General features: G+C 42.2%; 1 protein-coding gene across 1 annotated transcript in view; it reads right to left on the minus strand.

Annotated features, from left to right (window-relative positions):
- LOC126389853 (homeobox protein Meis1-like) overlaps positions 1-13559 on the minus strand; it is a 73394-nt gene that overhangs the window by 12047 nt on the left and 47788 nt on the right. The window contains exons 9-10 of the mRNA XM_050043805.1: positions 10817-10893; positions 1081-1139 (exon numbers count right to left, since the gene is read on the minus strand). Coding sequence (XP_049899762.1) covers positions 1081-1139; positions 10817-10893 — 136 coding nt within the window. The remainder of the gene's footprint in view (positions 1-1080; positions 1140-10816; positions 10894-13559) is intronic.

The raw sequence follows: 13559 nt of genomic DNA on the forward strand, positions 1-13559 counted from the left end.
ATGTCACTTTGATTAATGTCAAGTTGTCATAATCAAGACAACCCAAACAATGTCAACTTGTCATTACAAAAATGAATGACACTTAATGACAGCAGTCATAAACGTTTATGACATGTACATAATGTTTATGACAGGTTCATGACAGTGTCATGTCATAGTTATGACAGTGTCATGTCACCCTTATGTAGATACCTTCAAGTAAAGTGTTACCAAATTATCTTGACTCAAAGACTTCCATCATTCCCAAATGTACAGTTCACACTTGTTTTTGAACAGAAGCTCTGCAGCACAATATTTCAGCTAAAAAAACCTTCTTCTTGTGCTATTAAAGCAACAAAGTCAAACATATTTCCTCTTTGCTATCAACGTAGTCAAAATGGTTGCTCATTTTATTTATTTTTCTTAAATCTAACTTTAATTCTAATTTTTATTACTGTCTTGTGTGAAGCGAGAGGCAATTAAGAATTTCATTGCACGGAGCAAACCACCAAGTTTTCTACTCTGCATATGATGATAAAATTCTTGAATCCTGAATCATGGATGAGGTAAAGCTGTACATCTAAGAAAAACAAAGCTCATCACTCAAGTGCAGCAGGGGCACTATACGAATAAACAGAACCACTAATCAGTTATGTAGTTTAAGATCAGGCTGAGCGGCATGCGTTTCAATCTTGATTCTTTTTAAAAAAGTGACAGCCATGGCCAAAACTGCTACTGAACGAAAACTTCAAAATTTGATACTTGGCAACTTTATTGACACAAGAAGCTTCAACAGTCACAACATCTATTTTGGTTTGTGTTCATCTTCTGGGTTTGATTTGCTTTCTGGACACAAAACCTCACATCTCAAATGTCAGACTTTCCTGAAATGCACCATAAAGGACTTGTTTTCATTGGTCACAACATTATTATGTGATAAAACAAACCTTTCATGAACAAAAACAGCACTTTTTGAGAGAATGTAAAGAATGTGAGATTTTATCATCAAAATTAAACTACAGTATATTATTAGACCACATTACTATTGGTCACTAGAAGCAGATCTGGACCAGAGCGTAAATATAAAACATAAAAACTTGCCTGCTCTGTTGGACTGGTCAATCATTGGCTGAACGATCCGCCGCCTTGCGTTGATGAACCTGAGGAAAAGAGGAAGAGGAGTCAAACAGGAGGAGGGACGGACACACAGAGGCAGTTTATAAACGAGGTGGAGCAGCAGTGTTTTAATGTTCTGTCTGTAAAGCTGCAGAGAAAACTTCCTCTGATTCACTGTGGGGCGTCAAAATAACAGATAATCTGGAAAAAAATCCCAGATTAAATTCACACCATACACATCAGCCTATTATCTGGACAGTGGAATATTTAGTTGCTAAAATATTACTGCAAGGTCCAAATAACACTTTTTTCTGAGACACATAATTTAAAAATGATTTTGAGTGAAAAATTCAGAATTATCTCTGCTGAAATTTGTTAATTAGGGAGAAATTTTAGAACAATTAGATAAAAATACAAAGATTTTGCAATGTTGCGTAATTTTTTAAATTGTTTTAAATACAAAAATAACCAAAATTTCCATGGTGACAGAGTATGAAACAATGATGAAACAATTATTTTACAACAAGAGGTACGTTGTTTTTAAAAACTAGGCCCCATGTGTGACAGCAAGTAGTGATGATAGTCAGCAGAATTAAGTGTCTAGATGAGCTCAGGGCTTCTGTTAAACCTCATGAGAAGTATGATAAAAAAGTCTGAGGAAGAGCATCACGCTCGAAACGTCATGCAAAATAAAAAATTGCATACGGGAGCTCTTTTGGTGTGCAGATCGCTTTTTTCTTTTTTCAGACCTCATGAGAAGGCCATGTTTATTGTTTTATGGTGAAGACTGTGAAGCCATTGTTGGTGAACTGCACCAGAACGCCTCGACATCCTTCCTTCGAGTAACCCGGACCGCTAGAAGCTAGTAACCAGCTAATAATGAGCCAAGCTAGAATCAATGCAAATAAGCCAGCGTGTTCCCAACTATAGTTCGGAGCCAGTAAGCTGTCACTGAGAGAGGTAAATAAAGTTCTGTTGAATTGAAGTGAAAAGGAAACCAATGGAATATCAATTAAAGCAGTTTGGTTTCCATTAGCCAACAGCTCGGTTTAGCAGATAAAATTGAAACAGAAGCTGTAAAGACCAGTTCAGACCAAAGATTCACGACATGACAAACTGAAACAGGCAACTACCTGCAATGTGTCGTTCTGCAACGTTCTAAAAACCTGCTGGTTCACACCAATGCAACATGATGAGACAGTGTAACATCTCTGGTCAACAACCCTCTGTACTTCTGATCTGTAACGTTGACAGGAAGTGACCACCATGAGACGGCGTATCATCTCTAGTCAACAACTCTCTGTGCTTCTGATCTGTAACGTCGACAGGAAGTGGCCACCGTGAGACGGCGTATCATCTCTAGTCAACAACTCTCTGTGCTTCTGATCTGTAACGTCGACAGGAAGTGACCGCCATGAGACGGCGTATCATCTCTAGTCAACAACTCTCTGTGCTTCTGATCTGTAACGTCGACTGTTAATTTGTAGCTTCTTAAAATCTGAATGAGGATCGTGATAGTGAGATACTGGCTACAGTGATGAAACAAAACCAGCATCAGATGGACTGTATTCATAATCAATACGCCACAATAATATAAATAACCAGCGCCAATTCATCAGTCAGTGAGAATGTGTGTATGTGGGCGGAGCATAAGCACATACAGCCAGCAGCAGCAGCGACCCACCGTCTGACACCGGCACACCGTGAGGAAACAGATGCTCAGCGGGGACGGAGCACCTGCCACAGCAAGCGAACACCCCGTCTGCGGTCATTTTGACTTGACTAGCAGACTTCACTACAAGCTGATTGGCTGTTGAAACAGGTGACGTGGTTTAAAACAGCTGCTGGCCGTTTGACCAGCTGAGTTGCAGGTGACACCATCAGCTGGCTTGAGTCGAGCTCAGACCGGCTTTACACCAAAACTTTGGTTGGGTTTAACTTTTATCTGCTAAACTGAGTTCTGTTTAGCTGCTGGTACAGTTTGTCGGCTAATGCTGTTTTGGTAGAGTAAGCTTATTAATTCTGTGCAATAGGTAAAACAGTTTGGATTCAGAAAACTAAAAGTTCATTTTATAAGTTAAAATTCCAGCCGGTGGCAGTTCAGCAGCTTAAACTTGTATTTCCATTAGCTAAAAGTCAGGTTTAGCAGCTAAATAAGTTTGGTTCAGGTTAGCTTAGCGCTCAGTTTAGCTGCTAGCATTAAAAAAGTTAAGTTCAGGTTAACTCAAGGATCAGGTTGACAAGTAAAACAGGTGCAAGGTAGGATCAGATCTGCAGTTCAAATAAATCGGCAGAGCAAACAGGAATTTAGTCACATTTCAGTACATTTTATAATTGTGTTTGCATTATCATTATATTACAGATAACACAGGGGTTAATACACTGCTTATGAACAGGGTTAATACAGTGGAGGAAAAATGTTAACTACACTGAACCCAAGTCTGTGATGGCTTCAGGCTTCAGGGGGGCTGCAGCAGCGGTGCATTCATACATGTCCCCTTCTAAGTACACTCTTGAAAGCCATCATCCTGGTATGCGTGACCTCTGACCTGGCACCTTCTGTGACCCCCCCACCCACCTCCCTCCCTGAACTCCCCCATATTCCCCCCGCCGTCGCGCCTCTGCAGAGGAGTGCCCTGGTCTTCCTCAGCTTAAAGCCTTCTGAACCGCCTGTCGACCCCTCCTGACCCGCCCTGGAGTGAAAGCTCTGTGGTTTCCCACTTGATTTATGTCCCCTACAACCACCTCCCCACCCTCACCCCACCTCCTCACCCCCGGGGAGAGATGGTTCCATTTCAACTCCATTTCAAGGGGGTAAAAAAAAAAGAAAGAAGAAAAAGTGGGGGACGACCCTGTTTCCTTTTCAGGAAAACAAAAGCCACAGCAGCCTTTTCAGGGAGTGAAAAAAGGCAAGCAGGAGGTGGAGCAGGAGGAAGAATTCTTAGAGGAGAGTAAAGGAGGATCTGCTTCAGCTCCAACAGGAAACTTAACTGTGTCACCAACAGACACTACCTTCAGTTAAACATTGAATACTGATTATCGATGGAATGAAGGAGAAGTACAACTTCAGCGTCACATGATGCTCTCATTGATGTTTCAGAGTCTGTTTCAAAAAACTGTCCTCTAAAAATATAAAATACTTAGTAATAAGGAGACAGAACTTTGATTCTCTGCCCGAATCAGTGCCCTACCTGATGGGTTGCAATTTCTTAAAATTCCTGCAGTTGGGTGGGTTCGCTCTAATTTCCCTGAGTTCTTCCTTTCTTGTTTTTAATGCAGACCTTAGAGTCTGTGTAATGTCATAAATAATGTACAGACTCTGCAACTCAATAAAATCTGCCTCTCATTAATGACAAGAAACGTTATACTATTTATGTTGTGCGGAACATTCAGTAGGAGAAGGCACATGTCCAAAGTCATGTCATAAATGTCTGTTACTGCACTGTAAGGACTTAACTACAGCTTGTAAGAAATGTTTTATTATTAATAGATTTTTTTTATCAGTAGAAATTCGGGTTTTAATCAGGCTTTAACCCAAAACTGCTGCCGTGGTTCGGGCTCAGGTTGAGCTTGGACAGAATGTGGACTGATGTGGGGCCTGGCTGAGTTTTTTGGCCCCATTAAAGCTCTAAATAGAGGAGTGTCTGACTTGAGTCACATGACTTGGACTTGAGTCAGACTCGAGTCACAAATCTGATGACTTTACACTCGAGTGTAATATTAATTAATTAATAACCACTTGCAACTTGACTTGGACTGTAACACCAATGACTCATCACGCCACGCAGACTTGAGCCTTTTGACTTGAAAATACTTGAAGCCCAAAGATTAAAAAATATGTTTTTACAAAAGGTGTGCCACGAATCAATTCATTTCCTGAATCAACTAACGTTTACACTATTAATAAGTCGACATTTAATTATCCTATGATCCTCTTTGTTTGAACCGATCCGACAGCATCCAATCAAGTTGCAGGAAAACCATGAAGAAGCAATGTTACTAGGCCATGGTTGACCTAGATGACAGGAAATAGTAGCTAAAGGTAGCTAGTAACTAGCTACCTTTAGCTAATTTCCTGCCAACTAGGTCAACTGGCCTTAAGTTAGCTAACCTTACTAGCTAATAGCTACCTTTAGCTACTATTTCCTTCCAACTAGGTCAACCATGTCTGAAGTTAGCTAACGTTACCAGGTAATACTAGCTACCTTTAGCTACTGTTTTCTGCTGACTAGGTCAGCTGTGCCTTAAGTTAGCTAATGTTACTAGCTAACATTAGCTAACTTGAGCAACTGTTTTCTGCTGACTAGGTCAAAAGTCCCAAAGGGTCTGGAGAAGCTTCTCCAGACCCTTTGGGACTTTTGACCTAGTCTAGCACTAGTGCTGTTAAAAATCTGAGTTGTGGCTAAACACAGCTTGTGACAGCACATTGTAATTGCATCCAACTTCTCAGCTACTCTTTCTTAGAGTTTCTCTATTTTTGAAATTAAGTAGCCTCTTTTTTTTCTCAGTTTGATTGACTGAACAGCCGTGACGACATATCGTTGCCATGTGTGCAGTGATAGTCTTCGCCCCCAGTTGCCTGCCCTCTATCTGAACAGCGCACTGATGTATATCGTGTGCCTAGAAGCTAGTGTACTTATACTTTACTCGACTGTTTTCATTCCATACTTGTACTCCACTTCATCTTGCAAGTAAATAATTGTACCTTTTACCACACTACAATTATTTAACAGCTGTACTCATATTACTCACTTAACCAAGATTTTTTAACACTAAACATATGCAGAGTTTATTATCTATGACGCATTGTTATTAAACTACCCAACTGCACACAAAATTAGAGATGAAATGGTTAATTGATTAATTAGTGAGTCAACTGATAAAATATTTTAACTATTTGTTTGAGTAATTTTTAATGTTTTCAGCTTCTCAAAAGTGAAGATTTGCTGCTTTTTTTTGTATTAAATTACAGTAAACTGAATAATTCTGAGGTTTAACTGTTTGTTTGGGAAAAAATGAGCAGCTTGAAGATGCTACTTTGGGCTCTGTGTATCTAATAATGATTTACTGATGTCATGTTTATTAGTATAGTAATAGTATAATAGTCACAGAGACATGTTTATACTTTTGATACTTTAACTACATTTTCCTGATTATATTTACACAATATAAAGTTTTCAATGCAGGTCTTTTACTTGTGTCACAGTTTTTTTTACAGCGTGGTATTCGTACTTTTACTGAATCAAAGGATCTGAACACTTCCTCCACAGCTGCCAAAATGTGAAGTCTTTTTACATGGACGAACTATAGGCTAACATAAGTCACTCTCTGGGCCCGCCCCCTCTGTCGCCTCCAGCCCCTCCCCTCAGGTCGGAGGAGGAGGAAGAGGAGGAGGAGGGGGGGGGTTTGCTCCTCTCTGTACAGTCGGAGGGTTTAAACAAAGCTGCTACACGACCACAATCACCAAACACACACACACCAACATGCTGCTTGTAAAACAAGCTCCGCCCACCCAGGGTGTCATTCTCAGGTCAGTACGCACCCCCACCTCCCCCCTCCACCCTCACCCTCTCACCCCTCCACATCGGGTGTGTTTAAATAAACCAGTCCAGCTGTTCGCCATGAAAATGCCATTTACACCAACTGCCGACACACACACACACACACACACACACACACACCTCCCTCTCGTAAATCAAAAAAAATTAAAATGAGACAAAATCCAACCCGACAGTGTAACTAACAACAATAATCTGATGATGACATGAAATGAAGAAATTTGTGTCTCGATGTGGAGGAGAAAGGATGCCAGAGTTATGAGTTGATGTGAGGAAGAGAGGAGGATAATAAAGAGAGATGAAAACATGAAAAGAGAAGAGGAAGAGTGGGATACAAGAGGACAGAGGAGGAGAGAATGAGGGAAGGAAGAGGAGATAAAGAGAGAGGAATTAAGAGGAAAAGAGATCAAAAGAAAGAGGAGGGTAAGAGAGAAAAAAGAAAGAGAAAACAGGATTAAAGGATGAGAGGATGAGATGAGGGACAAGGGGGGGCAGAAGATGAAGGGAGAGGAAGAATGAGAAGAGAGAAGCAGGGGGTGGACAGGAGGAAGAAGTGGAGTGAAGGGGTAGAGAGGAGAGAAAATGAGGAGAGGAAATGAGGAAATAAGGAAACAAGAGGAGGAGAGGAAGCAAGAAAATGAGGAGGGAAGAGAAAAACATGAGGAGGAGAGGGAGCAAGAAGGCAACGGGTGAGTAAACAAGGAGAGGAGAGGAAGCAAGGAAAGGGCAGGAGAGGAGAGGAAACAAGAGAGGAGAGAAAACAAGAAGAAAACAGGAGATGGAACAAGGAGGGGAGAGGGAGCAAGAAGGCAACAGGTGAGGAAACAAGGAGAGGAGTGGAAACAAGAGAGGAAACGGAAACAAGAAGACAGGAGAGGAAACAAGGAGAGGAGAGGAGAGGAAAGGAGAGGAGAGGAGAGGAGAGGAGAGGAGAGGAGAGGAGAGGAGAGGAGAGGAGAGGAGAGGAGAGTAAGCAGGGAGATGACAGAAGGGGAGAGATTAACAAGAGAGGAGAGGAAACAAGGAGAAAACAGGAGAGGAAACGAGGAGAGGACAGGAGAGAAGCAGAAGCAAGGAGGCGACAGGTGAGGACACAAGGAGAGAAAGCAAAGAGAGAAGAGGAAGCAAGGAGACAACAGGTGAGGAAACAAAGAGGAGAGAGGAAAAGAGGAGAGGAGAGGTAGCAAGGACATGACAGGAGGGAAGAGAAGAGCAAGAGAGGAGAGGAACCAAGGAGGCAACAGGCGAGGACACAAGGAGAGAACACAAGGACATGACTGGAGAGGAGAGAAAACAATGAGAGAGGAGGAAGCAAGGCGACAACAGGTGAGGAAACAAGGAGGAGAGAGGAAGCAAGGACAGGTGAGGAAACAAGGAGAGGAAAGGCAATAAAAGGAAGCGAGGGGAAGAAACAAGGGGAGGACATAAGAGGAAAAGGGAAGAGAGAGGGAAGAGAAACAAAAGGAAGTGAGAATAAAACGAGGAAAGGAAACGGATCCAAATTAATCAACAAGTTGAAACAACAAAACAACACACACACACAAACACACACACACACACACACACACACAGATCTGACAGTTTAAACCAGCGGTCGGATCAAAGCTTCGTTTACGGCCTTCGTCTCTGCTCGCTCATTCACTCTGAATCTGCAGAATCAGGGAAAACACTGTGAGCTACTCCAGGGGCGTTACCACGGCAACAGCCAAATATTCGGAGGGGAAGCGGGTCTGACTAATGGCTTCAGAGGCTTCAGAGGCCGACAGGCTCCAGGAATCAGCTCCAGTCCATCACCTTTAAAACCTGCCGTTCAACAAGTCTGAAGGTGTTTTTCACAAAACTAAAATGGAGGATTAATTCTCGTGTTTCTGTTTGTTTTTTCTCATGTAAATGTGAAATGGGAAAAAAAAATCTATGAAATAAAATAAAAGCTATGTAATCGACAGTCGACAGTCAGAAGATTGAAGCAACAGTTTGAGTCTGTCACTGTTTCATAACCGACTCCTGACGAGTGGATAGATAGATAGATGGATAGATGGATAGATGGATAGATGGATAGATGGATAGATAGATAGATAGATAGATAGAATGCCTGGGGTTGTGTGAATGAACTCATCTGCTGTTTCTATTCATGCAAAATATATGTAAAACACCTGATTCCCTGTTTTTGTTTCAGGTGTCAGACTGACTAATCGACTCAGTTCAAGTGTGGTTTAAATTTCTTATCATGCAGGCAAATCATTTGTTGAGCGATGCAGGTGTGCAGTACACACAGACGACGCAATAAACTCTCATAGACCTCATTAAAGGAACACTTCACCCCTAAATGAATATTTCTATATTAGTTTCTCACCCATTACACTGAATTCATAAAGAAAACCTTTGTCCTGCATGACTCCACGCTGACGAAGAATCCAGAAAACGGAGAAAATACCTATACATTGAAGTCACAGCCGACTGCATTTAACAACAACAAATATCAAAGCATCTGTTTACAAACTCCAACACAGCTCATGCAGTTTAATCCAAGTTTCATTTATTCACTCGGTACCTCCTCAACAGACAGAACACAAAGAAAAACTCATCTATGTTGCCATCAGAGCCAGACTCCACTGACAAACAGTCATTTTACCTCACTGAACACTGGGGTTAGATACCGAACTCGGCCTTTTAAGGGTATCGACAAAATCACATTGGTACTACCGAGTACCTGCTCACGTTAAATCAATCGGTGCCATATTTTAGTCCTTAAAAGTGCACCTAGAATGCAAGAGGCGACATCACAAAGTGCCGTGAGGCTGGGAAGCTGTCTGTGACTTTAATTTCCTCAGTTTTTGGATTCTTCGTTCACCACTGAGGCATGTGAGAAACATGACATTATCTTTAAGAATATAATGTAACATGGGGCGACTAATTTGATATGCAAATGATTATTTGGAGGGTTGAAGTATTTCTCTAATATATTAAATAATTTCATGGGACTTTTTCTAGGCATGTACGTTTACATTAACGATATCTGACATGGTGAAAAAAAGTGCTCCGCCTCATTAACTAATAAAAACCATAAAGTACATTATATTTGACAATTTTCAAATCCTAGAAATGGCTGAAAAGCAGAAGTAGTGTGACATTTTTGTGATGCTGCAAAACCTTTGAGAGAGTTTGTGTTGGATGGCTGGAGGCATAAAGTGTGCACTGGAGACAGGTGTTTGCATCCCATCAAATAGTCTGTGTTTGATTCCTTTTATTCATGATCTTCTCCCTGAACGTCACCAAACCAAATTAAACTAGAGCACTCAGAGAGCGCAGACCTCCGCCAAGCATCCACTTCGCTTCAACCGAACACCACCAAAATTATATCATCTTTTCCCATTATCAGCCTTTCCTGAAAATTTTATCAAAATCCGTTCAGAACTTTTCGAGTTATTTTGCTGACAAACAGACCAACGCCGGCGAAAACATAACCTCCTTGGCGGAGGTAAAAATATAAAGTGGAACCAGGCTCTGGGTGCAATGCAGGTAGAGCTCCTAAAGGTTTCATGAAGAACTTCTTTGTGTTGAAAGAGAGTCACAAAATTTGAATACACACATTTGAAATTGCTTATATCATTGAAAACTTGCCAAACCGGGGCGTCGGTGGCTTAGTGGTAGAGCAGGCGCCCCATGTACAAGGCTGTCGCCACAGCGGCCCGGGTTCGACTCCAGCCTGTGGCCCTTTGCTGCATGTCATTCCCTCTCTCTCTCTCCCCTTTCACGCTTGTCTGTCCTATACATTAAAGGCTAAAAATGCCCCAGAAAATATCTTGAAAAAAAAAAAAGAAGAAAACTTGCCAAACCATTACTCACCCGAATTTCACAGTCACAGTGAACTGTACGGTGTGCTAACAGTTAAATCCCCAACAGTGAAACCTGCTGACGTTTCCATTTCTGTATCAGTAAACAGAACAGACCAGGAAACCTCCTACAGGTCTCTACCTCCACCCTCCAAGCTCCAATTAACTCTCCAATTAACCCCCTCCTCCCCTCTGCAACTGTAATTGGGGGATATTTGGAGACGAGGCAACCCCACAGGAATTAATCATTCAAATCATCAGATTGCCTCGGAGGATCAGGCGGAGGGCGGGAGTTCCCAACACAACAAGAGTGTGGCGTCAGCGACTCACCAGTTGTTGACCTGCAGGATGGTTAGGCCGGTGTCCTGAGCCAGCTGCTTCTTCTGCTCCTCTGAAGGGTACGGGTGCTGCAGAGGGACAAAACACAGAGCTGTCAACACACTGTAAAACATCACAGGGTTGTTTCTTCTTCTTCTTCTTCTTCTTGTTTTTATTATGAGCCTCAAAGCTGCTAATTAGCGTTAAAGAAGGGGGGCGGGGCTACACTCATTAAGGGGATATGAAATGGAGCATAATTAATGGGAAGAAATGGTGAGCCAATTAGAGAGGGAAGCCAAGTGGAGAGAGCCCTGTTAATTAGACTGTGTGTGTGTGTGTGTGTGTGTGTTGGGGGGTCGTTCAGGCTTGTTTCTCAGAACAGGCCCGAGGCTGCACAGCTTCATCCAGAGTCAGTGTGAGTGTGTGTGTGTGTGTGTGTGTGTGTGTGTGTGACTGTATATGATGCCTTTAATTCTGTATGGTATGTACTTGTATGTATTGATTACCATGTCAGTGTCCAAAATTAACTTTTTGACTCAGCAGCCGAGCAGTTTTTATCAGCCAAAATAATAACTTGCCTCTTTGTGTCACATATACATTTGTTCCAGAACCTTGCATTGAGATAATGAGGTATTATGTTGAATATAAACTTAATTCAGAAATACTTTATTGATCCCTGTGGGGAAATTGTGAGAGAAGAGTGTTAAAGAAGAGCGCAGAGAAAAATCTGAATCTAAAATGATCGTAATATACAGAACAACTCATCACCACAGCCTCAACATGTGAACAAGTTCCCTCTGGTAAGCAGTGATGCAGTGTATATGCCAAGGGCTTTTATTGTGAAAAGTAAGAACACAGGAAGTGAAGCTGTAAAGGCAATACAGAGTTTGTTGTCTTGGTTGAGACTACGAGGCCTCCATGTTATCATTTTATTACCTGCATAAGTATGGGCACAATGTCAGGTGGCAGCAGACCGGCAGCAAGTGATAGTTTAGCTTTATTTTCAGTGAGCAGCATCCAAACAAACAGACCAGGTGACTCCAACCAGTAAAAACACTGAATGAAGCAGTTTGAAGATACAAATCAATGTTTCTCTGACGCTGTTTGCATGTTGGAACCAGGCCGCTAGCCCAGCACTTGCTAATGTGTGCTCACCTTTTTTCTCTGATACCTTAAGATCCGGATGTTCAGGAGGTTTTTACCAGGAGCTGAATTATCCACAGAGACAACGAAATCAGTATGATTCTTATTTTCATTTTTCTTTTTGTTACCTTAGAATGAGCCGTTTATATCTACGTAGGGAGCAGGTCCTCATCTACAGAGATCGCCATGTTTCTACAGTAGCCCAGAACGGACAAACCAAACACTGGCTCTAGATAGGCACATTCACAATTTCGCATCGGCCACAGTAGTTAGAAGTTTCTAACTCTTAGAGGCATTTAACTACATTTCTTTTGAAATTTAATTTAATTTAATTCTTTAATTTTATATACTTTACTTATACTATACTTTTATATACTTTATGAAATTCAATTTTTTTCCCCCTCTGTTGTCAATTACACAAAGGTCCGAACACACACATGCACAAACAGGACCTATACATACACTAAAGGCCCGTTTCCACTGAAGAAGTTCCTGGTACTATTTGGGGGGCAGGAACTACTACAGGAACGTCCTCTCGCTCGGCCCTCTCAACCACCGTGTCTCCACTGAGAGAGCGGAGTACGAGGAAGGTTCCTGTAAAGTTACCAGGCTCCTATGTGACGTAATTGTTGCACAACCATTTTGACCGGGGTGATGTAGGGGCGTAGGGGCGTAGGGGCGTAGGGACGCCGTTAGCCATTAGCGGTGTCTGTAATGACTCCAGTCACGGTCCGTGAAAAAAATATTTTTCCAATGGATGTCTTAGTTACAACATGATTGAGCTAACTGGAGTAGTTTCATGTCGTATCCGACAACGGGAGGCTTTTAACAGATGATTCCTGATGTTAGCTTTGCTGCTGCTGTTAGCTGTCCCTGTCAGCTGATGCTTTCTAGACATCGTGATTTCCCAAAACTGAATAAATACCACACATAGCAACACAGAACTGCTTTGCTAGCTCAATCATGTTGTAACTAAGATATCCGCTGGAACAAATATTTTTTTCACGGACCATTTATTGAGTTATTACAGACACCGCTAACAGCTAACGGTTAGCCCAGATAATCTATGATAACCATGTTATTTACAAAACGTCACATCCCGTCTTGAGTATATCCAATCAACACCAAGTAATCCCCAAGCCCAGCCAGGAGTTTCTCGGGGCCGTTCTGAGTACCTACTCCGAGGCAGGGACTTGTTTAGCCCCTGTAAAAGTTCCGGAACTCTGTCCTTCGGGGGTGGTTCCTGCGGTGGAGACACGCACCAACGGCCCCGGCCCCGTAAAATTACCCCGAAGTTCCTGCGGTGGAAACGGGCCTAATGTGGAGAGAGGATGCCCATGACAGGCACTTTAAGCGGTTGGGGGGTTCAGTGCCTTGCTCAAGGGCACCTCGGCAGTGCCCAGGAGGTGAACTGGCACCTCTCCAGCTACCAGTTCACGCTCCATATTTTGGTCCGGTCTGGTTCCCAACCCAAGTCCCTATGGACTGAGCTACTGCTGCCCCAAATGAAATGTGACTAAGTAAGTATTAAGTAAGTAGTAAGTATTTTTTACTGATTTTAATCAGCTGGTCTGTTTGTTTTGGAGAGGAGGAGACCTCCGCAGATAATTCC

This window comes from Epinephelus moara, chromosome 5 (assembly GCF_006386435.1).
Source record: "Epinephelus moara isolate mb chromosome 5, YSFRI_EMoa_1.0, whole genome shotgun sequence".
NCBI classification, from domain to species: domain Eukaryota; kingdom Metazoa; phylum Chordata; class Actinopteri; order Perciformes; family Serranidae; genus Epinephelus; species Epinephelus moara.